Source organism: Lepidochelys kempii, chromosome 11 (assembly GCF_965140265.1).
Source record: "Lepidochelys kempii isolate rLepKem1 chromosome 11, rLepKem1.hap2, whole genome shotgun sequence".
NCBI lineage: Eukaryota > Metazoa > Chordata > Testudines > Cheloniidae > Lepidochelys > Lepidochelys kempii.
Window position 1 is genome coordinate 78731214 of NC_133266.1, and position 17165 is coordinate 78748378.

Below are 17165 nucleotides of genomic sequence, written 5' to 3' on the forward strand. Positions count from 1 at the left end.
GGTTGGCGAAAGCACTGAGCCCTGGGGTAACCCATTGCTCTGTTGTCTCCAAGCACTCGTCTTCTCCCTCATATGGATTCTAAACTGCCTATAGCAGAGGAACAGTTCAATGACACCTGTGACCCAAGGTAGCAGGACCCGTGATACCTTCACAAGTAGGCCAGTGTGCCATACCGTATCATACGCCACTGTTAGGTCAATGAAAACAGCGCCTGTTTTCAAGTTTCTCTGGAAGTCATTTTCAACATGTGCTATGGCCTCGCGAAAGCTGGCTTGGTCAGGGCTCAAACTTCTCTCCACGTTGGGTAATATGTGGTGTAGGACCAAGCGCTCCAGCGCCTGGAAGCACACCAACAATAATTATATGGGACGATAGCTTGATGCTTGACTCGGGGCCTTTCCAGGCTTTAGGAGGCCAATGACTTTTGTGGTGCATCATATCTTGGAATGCTCGGTCATGGAAATGAGGGATTTTTGGAAAAGCTTCATTCTGTCCAGGTAGAACGCTAATGTGCGTTGGATGTGTAATGTAAGACAGCCTCTTGTATATTCACATGGGGTTTGGGTTAAAACGTAGGCCGGTAAATCGGTTGACTAAAGTGGAAAGAGGATGTTATTTTGCATATACATTTTGGATGTGGTCTCAGGGTGACTTTGTCCATGAAAAATGCGGTGTACCAAGGATGAGCCATGAACGCCCCTATTTCACTTGTCACACGGATGTAATTGAGACCAAGAATGCTAACTCACTGATAAATGAAGTAGAGACCAGGTGGCTAACTGTTTGAATGGGATTCTGGTAAGGCTTCTGAGTACCAGATTTAAGTCCCATGCTGGCGGAGGGTTGCCTATTTCCGGTTACATATTCTGTATGCGCACGAGAAAGCATTTCATCATCTGGTGTGCGAATATTGAGATGCCATCAATCTTATGGTGAAAAGTGGTAATGACTGCGAGGTGTACCCTAGCCAAGCATGTGGAAAGCCCTGAGTTCTTTAGGTCTAATATTGTAGTCTAAGACCAACAGGAGTGGTGCTGAGAGCACAGATACATGTTTGTTCTCGTACCATAAGAGCCTTTTTCATTTTTGAATGTAAGTGGTATGCATAGCTGGTTTTCTGCTGTTTACTAATACCAGTTTTACTTGTTCCGAACAGGTTAACTCGTCATGGTGGAGCGATGCCTTCAGATGAAGTTGACTTTGCGCACATACAAAATGGGAAATGACTGCCTAGGAAGGAGTACTACAGAAAGGGATCTGGGACCACAAGCTAAGTATGATTCAATAGTGTAACACTGTTACAAAAAAAAGCAAACATCATTCTGGGATGTATTAGCAGGAGTGTTGTAAGGAAGACATGAGAAGTAATTCTCCCGCTCTACTCCACGCTGATTAGGCCCTAACTGGAGTATTGTGTCCAGTTCTGGATGCCACATTTCAGGAAAGATGTGGACAAATTGGAGAAAATCCTGAGAACAGCAACAAAAATTATTAAAGGCCTAGAAAACATGACCTATGAAGGAAGATTGAAAAAACTGAGTTTGTTTAGTCTGGAAAAGAGAAGACTGAGTGGAGACATGATAATAGTTTTCAAGTACATAAAAGGTTGTTACAGGGAGGAAGGAGAAGAACTGTTGTTCTTAACCTCTGAGGATAGGACAAGAAGCAATGGGCTTAAATTGCAGCAAGGGAGGTTTAGGTTGGACATTAGGAAAAACTTCCTAACTGCCTGGGTGATTAAGCACTGGAATAAGTTGCCTAGGGAGGTTGTAGAATCTCCCTCATTGGAGATTTTTAAGAGCAGATTAGACAAACACCTGTCAGGGATGGTCTAGATAATACTTAGTCCTGCCATGAGTGCAGGGGACTGAATTAAATGACTTCTCAAGGTCCCTTCCAGTCCTATGATTTTATGTCCATACCAAGACTGCATGTCTCAGGCGTACTGGTCTCTGTATCTCGTAGTTCCCAGAGATTGTCCTATGCTGGTTGGTGAGGAATGGTGTTATGAAAAGATGCCATCCTCCTGGTCATCATCCTCATCGCCTGACAAAGGAGGAGTGATGGGGGAATCTGGCTGCTCCAGTGCCATCTGCACTGGGGAGCCATTGGTGCCGAACAATGGAGACCACCATATCAATACGTTGTGTGAAGCGGTGAAATTCTGCTGGTTTCAGTACCGTGTCTGTCAGTGCTGACGATTTTTGCAGTACAGTGTTCGGTGCCAGTTGAGCATGTGTCAGCTTGACTGGTGCTGTTGGTGCCGACTTGGATCTCTCAGACTGTGACGACACTGATAATGGCACTGGTGCTGCCAGGCATCGCTATTGTAGATGGTTGCGGTGCCACCCCTTGCAATGGCGTTGTCAGTGCCATGGAGGAGGAGGTTGGCTTGTATTTGCCCCTCGACTCCTCAACCTTGCTGGCAGAGGTCAAGGTGCAGGCAGTGCCGGAGGTTCCTCGTGCCTCAAAGGTGCTCACATTCGATACGGTCAGCACCAAGGACAGTGATCATGCAGGAGATAGGGAGGATGTGGATCATTTCTTCGGGTTTTTTGAGGAAGAATGTTTTTGTCACATCAGATTACAAGGTTCCCAGAGTCTCTCCTGTCGAGGGGCCCTGTTGTCCGGAGTCAAAGGCTAGTTGTCGGGACTTCTCAGGACAATAAGTTTTAGGCAGAGATCTCTATCACACCTAGCCCTGGCCTTGAGGTTGCTGCAGTGAATCCACTTTTGCAGTATGTGCAACTTCCCTAAGCAGCGGACGCAGAGTGAGTGGCCATCAGAAATTGGCATCGTGTCCTTACACAAAACGCATCTTTTAAAGCCTGGTGAACCAGGCATGTTTTTAATGTCCCTCGCTGAGGTAATTTTTAAACAGAAAGAAAATGAAAGGTTGGGGGGTGGGTTTGAAAGAAGAAAAAGGGAGACTGAAAGCTACCTAAACTCTTAATGAACTGAAACTTAACTGTCACTGAAAAAACTATTCCTACTTATTTTCCTAGTTTGTCACTGACACCGCTACAGAGTTCTGCCTCAGGCCGAGAACGGTTGAGAAATAACTGAAGGGCTCAGATTGCACGCGCGTTAGATGAGGCACCAAAGGCACCGCGAGATGACCACTATGCATGCGCGACCAAGATGGACACTGCCACCGAAAATCTCCCATCAACGACGCTGGGTTGCACCGACACCAGAAGTGGTGCACCCACAGGGACAGCACTCGAAGAAGAACCTGATGTGCCGTCTGTGACAAGGGTGGATATCTACATGAAAATACGCCTCTTTCATGTTGAGAGCTGTGAAACAAATGTCTCTATCAAAGGACAGAATTACCGATGTCAGTGTGACCATCCAGAATTTCAATTTGCAAATAAAAATTCTGCATTGGATGTCAAAAATGGGTCTCCATCCTCCCTTTTTCTTGGGAATCAGGAAATACTGAATAAAACCCCTTTTCCCTGATACTGAAGTGGGACTCATTCTCTTCCCGCTCTCCTAAAAAGAGATTCTATCTCCTGAAGGAGGATCTCTTTGTGAGAGTGGTCCCTGAAGAGGGATGCATAAATGGTTTTTGGAGGGATGATGAGGTGAACTCAGTGATATAGCTGGAATGGATAATATTCAACACCCACTTGTCTGCAGTTATCACATTCCAGTTCTGGAAAAACTGTGCTAGGTGGCCAGCAAAGCGGACACCATAATCCAGTAAAGATGGCATCAATGAAGGTTCTCAGCACTCAAGATCCCATCAAAGAGATCTTTTGTCTGGGGGATAAGGTTGGGTGGATGTAGAGTAAATGTTAGGAGCAATCAATCTAGATTTTCACACCCTCTGTTGTTTACAAGGCAGCTTAGAATATCGCTGGTGACTGAAGGGTTGTGGCAACAGGCTGGGCTTGTACAGCTGCTTGCAATATTTCTAACAGCGCTGCTGTACATGCATCCTGAAAGCAGGGTTGTCCTGGAGTCTTTTAGCAAATGCAAAGACTGGCCTGTCTTTTAATTGAAAAGGTTAGTTTAATGAAAGGGCAAGTTCTATCCCATATTTTGGACCGCCCCAGGAAACCCAAAGAGTATATCCACAATTCATGGTGATTTGTACAGAGGTTCTGGACACCAACATGCCCTCATCAGAAAGGTCTTGAAATTGAGTCCTATCTTCTTGTGGGAGTTTATTTTTGAACTCCAAGCACTCCAAATAGTTGTTAAAATCATATCTGGACAGCAGCACTTAGCAGTTGAATGTTCACAATTCGAGGTTAGTGATTGTGAATACCAATCTCCCCTCCCCAGAAGGTCCAAGCACTTGGCCTCTTTATCTGCAGGAGCATCCCTTGGGAGCTGTGGCCTGGTGCTTTCAGTGGCTGCCTGACCAACCAATGAGTATGGAGCAATGTCAGTAAATAAGAACTCTGTTCCGTTAACTGGACGACATATTGTTTCTCTGCCCTCTTGAGTACATGTTGCCAGGCTGTGCTATATGGCTGTTCCAGGATGGCTTCATTCACTGAGAACACTACCAGACTAAATCCTACAGGCTGCATAATGTTCAGGAGCTTGTGGTATACCCCTTGAACCTCTTCTTGAGGTCCTGGAGCTTCTCTGATACCATCCACAACAGCTCTTGAAATTGTCTGTGATCATCCAGGAGAGAGAGTAACATTAGAGCAACTGACTCCTCAGAAGATGAGGATGATACCCTGTCAGTACCAGTAGGACCAGCGGTTCCAGTTCCTTTTTCCCCTTTTCCATGGGCTCTGGGGGAACCTCTGGCTGATCTCTTGGAGAAGGTTGATGAGACTCCCAGTAGGACAACATGCAGTCATGATACCCGTATATACAAGTCCCATGGACCCCAAGTAAGGGCAGCTCAAGGAGTCGAAGGTAGGCTGTGGAGGCCCCCTGGATGCCACTGGTCCTGAGGAGAATGTTCCAATTTACGAGGCTGGGATGTGGCCCAGCAGATTCTCAATCCCTCCTCTGGGCTGACCTCTCTCAGTTGAGGTGATGTTGTCTCTTCAGACACATCCAATTCCCCTGAAGTGAAAACATTGGGTGCATTTCCATAGGCAGTGTCGGTGGTCCTAACTGAGTGGGGATGCAACAACTACTAGAGGGGAGGTTTGTCCCTTATCTTGTCCTTCAGTTGAAGGACAAGATAAGGGACAAACCTCCCCTCTAGTAGTCCCTGCCAAATGTTGGGGTCAAAATCTTTCTGCTGGGAGCTGGTTCCATCATTACTGGAGATTATGGATCCAAAAGGACAAAAATATCCTCCGGAGTGATTAAAGTCTGTATCCTTTTAGGGGAGTGCAGTCTTGTCCCTCTGCACCACTGGAGCCAATGTGATTGATGGCTCCTTATGAGATCTTGGCAGTACAGACAATGTGCTGAGGTCTTGCTGACTTTTCTTGGTTGGTTCTGACAGTTCTCCATCCTTCAGGTTCTGCTGCCTAATCCTGGCCAGTATTGGAGTAGATATCACAGATGTCGAGGCTGGTACTGAAGTACTTCTGCTCTTACACGCCTCTTACAGAGCCGCAAGTCTTAGATGGACCTAAATCCATGGGACCAGGGTGATAAGACTTGCCTGACTTCAAAGTCAGGGAGGGATCCCCTCTTTGAGGTGAATTTAGAGGGGGATGTGCTCCTGTGCTTACGGAAGTACTTCCTGCTCTACTGGGGAGCCCGGGGAGAAAGGTCTTTGGCACTGCTCTTTCCTGCTTCTGAGTCAGACATTGTGGTGCTAAGAGGCACACTTCTGGCTACCTCTACTAGATATACAAGGGGATCCCCCAGCCCGGGTCTAAGGCTTCAATGCATGCTCCATAAAGTTTTTCCTCAGCCTGAATTCCTGTACTTGCCAGGTTTGGCTGGGAAAAGAATGGCAGATAATCATGTTGCAAAGTGCAGTAAGGTACCACCAATGATCGTTGCTAACCAGAAAGGAGTGCGGGCAAGAGATACAGTTTTTTAAAGCCCGATAATCTGGGCATAATCTAACCCCATACTGGGAAGGGCTCCCAGATTTGGGGAGAGGATTTCTAACTAGCTATTACTAAGCAAACTAACTAGACAACTATAAAAAATATGTACAATATTTACAGGTTGAAGACAGAGGAGCAGCTCTGGACACTGAAGGGCTCTGTCTCAGAACATCCAGCAGTACGAAAGAACCGGAAATGCTGCCAGTCCACACTGCCCCTTATACTCTCAGTAAGGAGAGCAAAGGCACGTATGTGGACCACCAGAGATTGCCAGCAAGAAACTTCCAGTGTCCGGCACATAAAGCGCATAAGTACCTACAGTGGAATACACATAGGGACAGGTGCTCAAAGAATAAAGTGTCCCTACTTTAAAAGAAATGTTGTTCATTTATTTTGTCAGATGTATTTAAATGAAGTTCAATTTTAATCATTTGTGACTCTTCAGAGCACACTTGTAAATGTGTTTCATTATTTTTTCAGTACATACTGCAATAATGAAATCTTAGTCATTTGAGGACTCACTACAACATCTGTGGTACACAGCTGAAGCCAGAAAAAGCTGGATTCTATTGTACTTCAGCAGTAACTCAAGAAAAAAAACAAAAACTAACACTAGCCAAGAAGCATAATGAAAAATGTTTCTTGGACTTCATTCAAGAAGCTTGCTTCCTTCTGTACACACACTAGCAACAAAAGAAGTGGGAAACGCTCTAAGGAAAGAAGGTAAGAACTGTAATCTCATTTTCAAAAGTGACAGCTATCTAGAAGCCTAAGTACCACTGAAAAAACCAATGCTGCTCAAAACAGTTCACTTATTCTCACATTGAACTTCAAGGTAACTATTCCCTTCCCTTAAATAGATAATGCAACATAAAAATAAGTCAGTATTGGGTACACATATTCAATTACAAAGGATGTTTAAAATTTTTCAGTTAAAAAAAACAGTGAGGAAAATGAAGGTCTGATAAAATCAACAACAAAAGACTACACACATATACAGGCATGATAAGCTAAGCTAAATAAATTTGTTTGTCGATATATTGAAGAGAGTTATAATTTTAATGTACTTTAGATTAGAGGTAGGTTTAAATGTCTCAAGGTTGTTTTGTTTCTTTACTTACACTAGTGCATCAAATCAAGTTGTATCCAACTCCATAACTGGTGATTTTTGTTTTCAAGGTAACAAAATTTTATCTGTTCTATTTTAGAAGATAAGCTATTTGAGCAGTCCTTACCTCCTCTTCATGTTCATGCTGTGCTTTTAGCTTCTCTAGCTCTTCCTGCAGCTGCCAGGAGTATTCTTCTTTCTGTTTCTGAACTTCTGCCACATGGAGATCTTGGAGCTCTTTTAGTGCTTTTTTATGATGTTCCTCCATATGCAATACTTCTTCACGCAATATATCCAGAGCCTTATGATTTTCTTCTTCCAACAAACATCTTTGATTTTGAAGAGTTGTATTCAAATCTTCCTATAATATTATTCATTTAAAAATAGCAAACATCCTCATTATATCCAGTTCATGAATGGTATGCTGCAGTATTAAAGTTACCCTCTGCCCGGTGAATTTCCAAACCACATAAGTGAATATTTACTACCAGCATCTCCTGGACCCTGACTGAGCATGCACTTCACTTACCTTTGAATTTATTTTTTAAAACTTACTAGTAATAAGAAATTACATCTCTATAGGTCTTCTTGTTCCTTCCTACATACAACTCTCATCACCACAACCCCCCGACATCAAACACATTACAATCAGGAGCACTTAAGCATGAGACTTCAGTGGAACTTTAGCACCAATTTAAGTGTTGACATGAAAAGGGATGCTTTCTTGAATGAGGGGCAAAGAGTGGCAACTTTTGTGCCTATCATCAGTATAATCGAGTAGGCTTACAAAAATTTAGTAGGCTCTAAATAAACCAGTACAAAATGATGCCCTTTGTGTCCTTACTCAACAGAAGGAAAATATTCAATAGCATCTGCTGGGACTTTATATCCTAGCAACAAGCCACTACCCTACTTCTGGGACTCATGATACATAACAAGAAGCTAAAGCACTCTCAAACACCCTTAGAAGATGTTATTTCAATGTACTGGAAGCGTAACATATTTCAAGACTTCCTAAATTCTGTTCAAGTTTCGAAAATTATGCAAAATGTGATTTAGCAGGATCGTAGGTTTACTATGATATTGCTGAAACCTGAGAATCTATTAAGAGTATTTTTACCTTTAACAAGTTACTTAGAACTAATTAATGAGAAGGATGAAGTTAGCTACAAAATGGAAGGTTTTTGGAGGGCCAATTAAGTTGTACTATATATACACACATTAAAATGTATAACTTAGCTAGATAAAAGATGCAGTATTGTCACACACTAGGACTGAAGCAAAAGAGTTATTGTCCTATGACTGCCACCTTTTATGCTTCCCCTCAGCCAGTTTACTCAACAGGGTCCAAAGGAATAAATGATGATCTGAGCTTGCCGTTTAGAATATTTCTGTATGATGTACCATTAAGGAAGAATATCAGTAACAATCAAGAACCAACTTTACTACTATATTGTTCTTAAGAATTACCAGCTCTTCCTTACTGCACTGTGGTTGAAACCATTTTCAAAATATAAAAATTTTGTTACATAAGGAAAAGCAAAAAACTGCAGGCAGCTGCCCATTCTAGAAGGTTCATGCAAAACGTGTTTTGAAATTCTTATTTCAAAATAATTTTAAAAATACTTTATACAAAGTAAGTGATTGCACTTCTCCAAAATGATATCCTATGGGAAGTAATAAAACTGTTGAGGAAAATGTATGAACTATTCTCTCATTTCCAAGCCCTGTAGATTTTAAACATTTTTACACGTAGTGAAAGTAACAAAGAAGAAAAACTTGGTATTTCCATTAAACTCAGTATCTAAGCTTGCATAATGATCATATTTAAATATGTATTTGCCTATAATCTCTCCTTTTGCCTTTGTTCTTAATAATTAAGAAAACGATTACAAAGGAGTTAAGCAGCAGCTGCTCAATCAATAGAGCATTTTGCAAATGGAACGAAACAACTCTAGAAAACCAACAGTCTTTCATTTGAAATCAATCTAAACTCAAAACCAAAGAGGGTCATCTTACTGTCTTGTTTTCCCCTGACTCACCTTATGAGCTTCTTCCAGCTCAGCAGCCATGGCTTTAAGTTTTTCAATATGAATAGTAGCTAGCTCAATTTTCAGATTGTCTTGTGAAAGTTGCAGCTCTTCAGAATGTTTTAATTTCAGCCTTTCCATTTCCTGAGTCAAAATTGCTTGATTTGCCTTATCCTTCTCATGCAGCTGCGCTATGAAATGCATCTGTAGATCCTCAACAGCTTGTTTGTGCTCATCTCGTATAATCTGAATTTCAGACAGGTATGAAGACTCCAAAGAATCCAGATTTGACAAGTGTTTAGCTTCCAATTCATCAATTTGTGTTTGATGCTTTGCCTGCAGCTCAGCTATATGAGCTTCAAGATGAGCCTGCTGTTTGCTTTGTAATGTAGATGTAAGTGTCTCAATTTCAGCTTGGTGCTTTGTCTGCAGCTCAGCTGTGAGGGATAAAATATGTTGCTTATGCTTCTCCTGTAGCTGTTGACTCTGGAGTTCTAGCTCATCAGCATGCTTCCCTTTCAACTCTTGGAGGAGAAGCTCTTGCTCTGTTGTGAATTTTTGAGTCATAATTTTGTGTTCCTCCATAAATCTAATTTCCAAGAAAATTAAGAATGTTGTCAAACAAGCATTGATAAGATGCAAAGAAGAAAAACTAGGCAAAAATTGTTAAATTTGATCACCACATTTTTACCCATTTTATCCATAGTAACACAAAGGAATTAACTTGGAACAGTACAATGACTCTGTAAAGTGAGATGGTCATCTCAGGTTACTGCTTAGTAGACAAGTGCCCATATTACAAAAATCATTAATATAGGTGGCAGCATCCACAAAGCTAAGCATTTAATGTGCATGCACAGAGATTATTCCCTTTAACTCACAATGAAGGTATATTAACAGGACAGTGTGGGGAAATCTGTGGTACCTGCTTTGTAAACACATTCGGCGCTTCAGTTTACTGTGAACTGAACAGAAAGCAACCGAGGGAGGCAGGGCTGGATATTACTCTTATTAGGAGGCTAAAAGTACAAAACTGAAGTTGCCATTTATTTCTATATGTAATACTGTAGTGATTATTTTTTAATAATTGCTGGTGTTAGTGTGTATTTATATGAAGTAAAATCTAGCAGTGAGACTTCATGGATAACACTACCACTCCTTGCTAAAATAATATACATGGTTATATTTAGATAATTTTTTGGTGCCACCAAGTGACAAAATTATGAATTGCCATTTCTTATGAGGTTTTAAAACAAGAACAGTAAAAACCAATTAATTACATACTTGTTCTGTGCTTCCATAAGTTTAGCTGCACATTCCTCTTGGAGCCCAAATGTGGCTTTTTCCAACATTTTTTCCATGAGTGCCTTGGCAGCTTGCAGTTCGCTGTCATACTGAGCTTTCTGTGTAGTCTGCACACTTGCTAAGCTATCCTCTAGCTGCTGCAGATTGTTCTGCTGCTCCTTTAGGGACTTCTCCAGTTCTACAATTCTGGCAGCCTGCTGATCCCGAAGCTGATTCATTTCAGCTTCACGAAGTTCAAACTCCTTTTGCAAAGTTTGTTTCTCATACTCTGCCTTGTCTTCAAGTTCTGTACGTAACCGTGATAACTTCTCTTCAACTTTGATCCTCAGGGCCTCTCTTTCACACTTCCATTCCTCCTCCTTTTCTTTGTGCACTTGTTCCATTTGCTGGACCTCTTCTCGAGTTCTTTTTAATTCATTCTTGTGATCATCAACAAGTCTACATTTTATCTATGAACATTACAAAAATAAAGAGATGAAACCATATCAACTGGAAATGTTCAGAATAAAATATTCTTATTAGCCATTTAAACTCCTACAGATCCTCAACTGTGGACCACTGGGTCTTCAGAAATTCAACTAGTCATAAGGTCCTGGGTTTACCACCACACTTTCAGCTGCTAAATTACATTAAAAGACGGCTAAAATGCATTAAACATTTTACTTTTCTACCTAAGCAATTGCTGTAGTTGACGCAGGGATGTTATAGAACTGTAAATAGGAGGAAGTGATCTGTGTGACAGTGACTGGTGAACGAGAAAAAAGGTGGCCCTCAGGACACACTGCATGAAAAGGTGGGCCACACCACGCACAAAAAATTAACATTTTACCATCTTCTAAGAACCATCTAAATATTCAAGTCTTGTGCTTGGGTCAGCTTTCACAACAAAACACAAGATTTAAGCGTCAATTTGTTGATGCCTTATTTAAGTCAAAGCACTATTAAGAATTCCAAAAGAATAGTAAAGGAAGATTTAAATAATGACTAAATTCCAAAAAATATTTTTACATAAATTCAGGCTTCACGGCATTTTGAAGTCTTTCAACTTATGTCTAAGATCCTTGTCCTCCTCTCATTCCCTATACTTGCCATTATGTCATTTCACAAGGGGAAATAAGCATTTAGTACTTCAGATTCTAATCTTTCCGCAGGTTAGGGCGCAAACAAAAAAATCTGAAATGGTATTAAAGTAATTTCAAATGTGTGATTTATGGGCAAAGGTTGAAGAATAGGTGTGATTGAGGTCCTATGAAACTATTCAACCTCATTTTCAACTTCAACCTCCTTCACCCCATTCTTCAACCTTTACATATGTATCACCCATCTGCAGACCCAACTCATCAGAACATTACAAGGTTTTAGCTATGCAACTCCCATTAATACTAAGACCCCACTACAGACAAGAAAGTTCAAATGGTAAGTATCGTTCCAGTCACTATTCCCATTAATTTGCTTTATGCCTGGCAGATGTTGTATTGGACAAAGTTATCTCATATTAAATGCAAAAACAAACTAATGCATACTACCTTTTCCATCTCCTCTTTCAGATGGATTTCATGCTGGACACCAATGTCTTTTAGTTTAGCACACTCTCTCTCTAAGTGTTGTATTTCTCCCTGCAGTTCTGCAATGTACTGTTTCTCAGACTGAAGGAGAGAGAGTTTAGCTTTGTGCTCATTCTCCAGCACACATACTCGTTCAACAACCTCTGCTTCAACCTGGCGCGCTGCATCTTGAGCACTCTGTAGACGCAGTTTGGTAATTTCTGGATTGACGGTGAAAAAAACATTTTGTAGTTTGTTTTAAAGGATCCTGATCATTCATAAAAGTAAAAAAATTAAGTTCAGTAATGACAGTAAAACAGCAAACATCAGTGGCTCTCTCGATTTCAAGGCTACCAAGAAGTACGTAATAAAATCTCTCCACTTACATTTCTTATAATGGTCCCTTCTGGCACTGGAATCTATGCACTACCTTTTAATCTACTATACATCACCACTGCCTATCACCATTAAGCCTATCAGCATCTAAAATGTAAATGGGAGGAGGAACAGGTGATAACTTTTTGCCCTGAGAGCCACATCGGGCAATAGAAATTGTAGGGCGGGCCATGAATGCTCACGAAATTGAGGTTGGGGTGCGGGCTCTGGGGTGGGGCTGGGGATGAGGAGTTTGGGGTACAGGAGGGTGCTCTGGGCTGGGACCAAGAGGTTCGGAGGGGGATCAGGGCTGGGGCAAGGGTGCAGGAAGGAGTGCTAGTTCCAGCTGGAGGTGCGGGCTCTGTGGTGGGATTGGAGAGGAGAGATTTGGGGTGCAGGAAGATGCTCCAGGCTGGGATCAAGGGGTTTGGAGAACAGGAGGGGAATCAGGGTTGTGGCGTGGGGAGAAGCTAAGTGGGTGCAGGCTCCAAGCAGCGTTTACACAAGCGGCTCCCGGAAGCAGTGGCATGTCCCTTCTCCGCTCCTATGCGGAGGCACAGCCAGGCGGCTCTGCACGCTGCCCCATCCACAGGCAACGCCCCTGCAGCTCCCACTGGAGAGCGAAGGAGCCAGAACAGGGCCATGCCACGGCTTCTGGGAGCCACGTGGTGCAGCCCCCGAGCCAGCGCTGTGGCTGGAGTGGGGCTGAGATGCTGATGCAGCCCCCAACCCAGCACCCCAGCCGGAGTGGGGCCCAGCCGCGTGGTGCAGCTCACGGGCTGGCTTAAAACACCCCATGGATCGGACTGTAGTTTGCCAAGCCCTGGCCTAGTGGATAATGAGGTGGCAGATTTTCTGAAGATGCAATATTCTCTCAGCTCAAGCATATCCTCAGTAAACAACAAACAATATTTATAAACACAACCTCCCCAAAAATAGCAGAAAAGCAGCTTTGACAAAAATTAGCAGGATAATGAATTTTTAATTTGAACAAAAAGAAAAGGAGTACTTGTGGCACCTTAGAGACTAACCAATTTATTTGAGCATGAGCTTTCGTGAGCTACAGCTCACTTCATCGGATGCATACCATGGAAACTGCAGCAGACATTATATACACACAGAGATCATGGAACAATACCTCCTCCCACCCCACTGTCCTACTGGTAATAGCTTATCTAAAGTGATCATCAAGTTGGGCCATTTCCAGCACAAATCCAGGTTTTCTCACCCTCCACCCCCCCACACACAAACTCACTATCCTGCTGGTCATAGCCCATCCAAAGTGACAACTCTCTTCACAATGTGCATGATAATCAAGGTGGACCATTTCCAGCACAAATCCAGGTTCTCTCACCCCCTCACCCCCCTCCAAAAACCACACACACAAACTCACTATCCTGCTGGTAATAGCTCATCCAAAGTGACCACTCTCCCTACAATGTGCATGATAATCAAGGTGGGCTATTTCCAGCACAAATCCAGGTTCTCTCACCCCCCCCACCCCCATACACACACAAACTCACTCTCCTGCTGGTAATAGCTCATCCAAAGTGACCACTCTCCCTACAATGTGCAGGAGAGTGAGTTTGTGTGTGTATGGGGGTGGGGGGGGGGTGAGAGAACCTAGATTTGTGCAGGAAATGGCCCACCTTGATTATCATGCACATTGTGAAGAGAGTTGTCACTTTGGATGGGCTATCACCAGCAGGAGAGTGAGTTTGTGTGTGTGTGTGTGGGGGGGGAGGGTGAGAAAACCTGGATTTGTGCTGGAAATGGCCCAACTTGATGATCACTTTAGATAAGCTATTACCAGCAGGACAGTGGGGTGGGAGGAGGTATTGTTTCATGATCTCTGTGTGTATATAAAGTCTGCTGCAGTTTCCACGGCATGCATCCGATGAAGTGAGCTGTAGCTCACGAAAGCTCATGCTCAAATAAATTGGTTAGTCTCTAAGGTGCCACAAGTACTCCTTTTCTTTTTGCGAATACAGACTGACACGGCTGTTACTCTGAAACCTTTTAATTTGAACAGTTTGTACAGTATCTTACATAGATTGCTGAATAACAGAAATATAGTATACCTTTTATAAATGATTTGATAAATAGCAAATTAAATAACATCTGACTGATGGTATTCAACTAACTCTGACTATCTTTCCGGGTATGGATGCCAAGTCCAAAAAGCTTTCCTCTCACATATACTATCTCAGAGAGGAAATAAATATAAGAACTACCACTATCTCCTCCCCACACCTTCATGGCACATGTAAAATTTATATAAAAAAACTCTTGAAATTGCTTTGCACTGTTTTAGTATAAATAGGTTAGAAGCAGCATGCTTCTTCCAGGAAAAAAGGGACACTGGTGAGAAGTTGAATAAAACGTGGCTTACACCCAGACAGAACATTCCTTTGTTAAACTTAGTTATACAACAGTAGTAAAATAGCAAAAGATTTGAGTTTTTAGGAGGGGATTACTACTTTAGCCTGAGCTCTCCGGCAAATTTTAAAGTAATATTTTCCTGACTTTTAAAATAATTCTCTCCCCCCAAAGCTGTGAGAAAGATCTGCACAAACGAAGAAACTTACCTACTGAATATGCAGGAAAGACAGTAAACCCTCCTATTCACTAAGTGCTATTAAAGCCATAAAAATCAAAGTGAAGAGATATGGAACAGGATTTTTTCCCTCCAATCTCTTTCTGCTAGTGGTCTAGGTGTTTCTTGTAACACTAAAGTAGAGAAATTTTCAGCAAAGTGCAACAACTTGACAGGGCCCCTATAAAGCATCAAATATGGAAAGTTACATCCATGAGACACTCCTGTGGTAATCATTCCTCAGCTGTAGTCCATTAAATTCTAGAAACTCACATTTAGGACTCTACAGGAAGAATACTTATGGAAATGAAGATAAAGGTGTACAAAAGAATCATAAAAACAAACAATTCTAAGTACCATTATTAACAAGTTTAAAGCGCTAGATTTCTTTTATGTAATTCCAAACTAATTTGGAATTTTCATATTCCTTCAAATAATCCTTTAAAGCCTAAAGATAAAAAAAATCCAAGCAGCTTTCCATTTTACACATGAACCTGCAAGTACACAAGAACCAGGCAGAGGAAAAGACAGGCTAGTGAAGGAGAAATAGAGCTCAAGAATAGGTATGCAGAGTTGGAAAATGAAGAAGGGGCTCAGCAGGTAGTCACTGAAGGTGGAAGGGCAAGGAAGACGAGAAGAGCGGCTAGTCCTATAGGAAAAGGGGAAGAGTTAATGGACATTACACCAAATATGAGCCCCAGAAGGATACAGGATGGGTTAAAGAGGATTAAAAGGGAGAATAGGAATGGAAAGAACTTGCAGGCAGAGGGAACAGGGGATAGACTGGAGAATAGCACCATCACTAGGAAAAGACAAGTCTATGTGATTGGGGACTCTTTACTGAGAAGAATAGATAGGCCTGTAACCAGAGCTGATCCAGAGAATAGGAGGGTGTGCTGTCTTCCAGGTGCTAAGATATGGGATGTAGACCTGAGGTTGAAAAGGATTCTAAAGGGAGCGGGAAAGAATCCCCTAATTATCCTTCATGTGGGAACAAATGATACGGCTAGATTCTCACTGGAAAGTATTAAGGGAGACTATACTAGGCTGGGGAAGACGCTTAAGGAAATTGAGGCTCAGGTGATCTTTAGTGGGATTCTGCCTGTTCCTAGAAAAGGGCAACAAAGGTGTGACAAGATTATGACTATCAACAGATGGCTTAGGCAGTGGTGCTATAAGGAGGGCTTTGGGATGTATGGCCACTGGGAGGCATTCATGGACATAGGACAGTTCTCTCGGGATGGACTTCATCTGAGTAGGGAAGGAAATAGACTTCTAGGATGGAGGCTGGCACAACTGATTGAGAGTTTTAAACTAGGAATTTGGGGGAGATGGTTGGGAGATGTCCAGGTAATCTCCACACCGGATTTTAGCATTGAGAGGGAAGAAAACAACGTAAGAAAGGATACAGCCATGGGTAGGAGGAAGGGCAGTGTGGATACTAATCTGATAGGTCATACTGGCTGTAGAATGACCGTGCCCAATCGGGTACAGAACGCGAGCGAGGCCAAACAGCAGGAATGAAGATGTTTGTACACCAATGCGAGGAGCCGAGGTAACGAAATGGAGGAACTAGAGTTACTGGTGCAGGAAGTGAAACCAGATATTCTAGGGAGAACAGAAACAGGGTGGAATAGTCGTCAGGACTGGACTATGGGTATTGAAGGGCATGTGCTGTTTAGGAAAGACCGAAATAAAGGTAAAGGTGGTGGAGTAGCACTGTATATCAAGGATGAGGTAGAATGTAAAGAAATAAGAAGCGATGGAATGGATAAGATAGAGTCCGTCCGGGCAGAAATTAAATTGGGGAAGAAAACTATTAGAGTCTCCCCTAGGATAGTGCTTGGGGTGTGCTATAGACCGCCGGGATCTAATTTGGACATGGATAGAGCCCTTTTTAATGTTTTTAATGAAGTAATTACTAATGGACACTGCATGATCATGGGAGACTTTAACTTCCCAGATATAGACTGGAGGACAAGTGCTAGTAATAATAACAGGGCTCAGATTTGCCTAGATGCGATAGCTGATGGATTCCTTCAGCAAGTAGTTGCTGAACCAACTAGAGGGGATGCCATTTTAGATTTGGTTTTGGTGAGTAGTGAGGACCTCATAGAAGAAATGGTTGTAGGGGATAATCTTGGCTCAAGTGATCATGAGCTAATTCAGTTCAAACTGAACAGAAAGATTAATAAAAATAAATCTGCAGCTAGGGT

At 42.3% G+C, this 17165-nt stretch overlaps 1 protein-coding gene across 6 annotated transcripts in view; it reads right to left on the reverse strand.

Moving 5' to 3' along the window:
* The window catches only part of PCNT (pericentrin), a 230239-nt gene that overhangs the window by 124571 nt on the left and 88503 nt on the right, over positions 1–17165 (reverse strand). For all 6 annotated transcript variants that reach the window (XM_073306956.1, XM_073306954.1, XM_073306953.1 and 3 more), the window contains 4 exons: positions 11961–12199; positions 10414–10883; positions 9142–9718; positions 7227–7460 (listed from right to left, as the gene is read on the reverse strand). In XM_073306956.1, the coding sequence (XP_073163057.1) occupies positions 7227–7460; positions 9142–9718; positions 10414–10883; positions 11961–12199 (1520 nt within the window). The remainder of the gene's footprint in view (positions 1–7226; positions 7461–9141; positions 9719–10413; positions 10884–11960; positions 12200–17165) is intronic.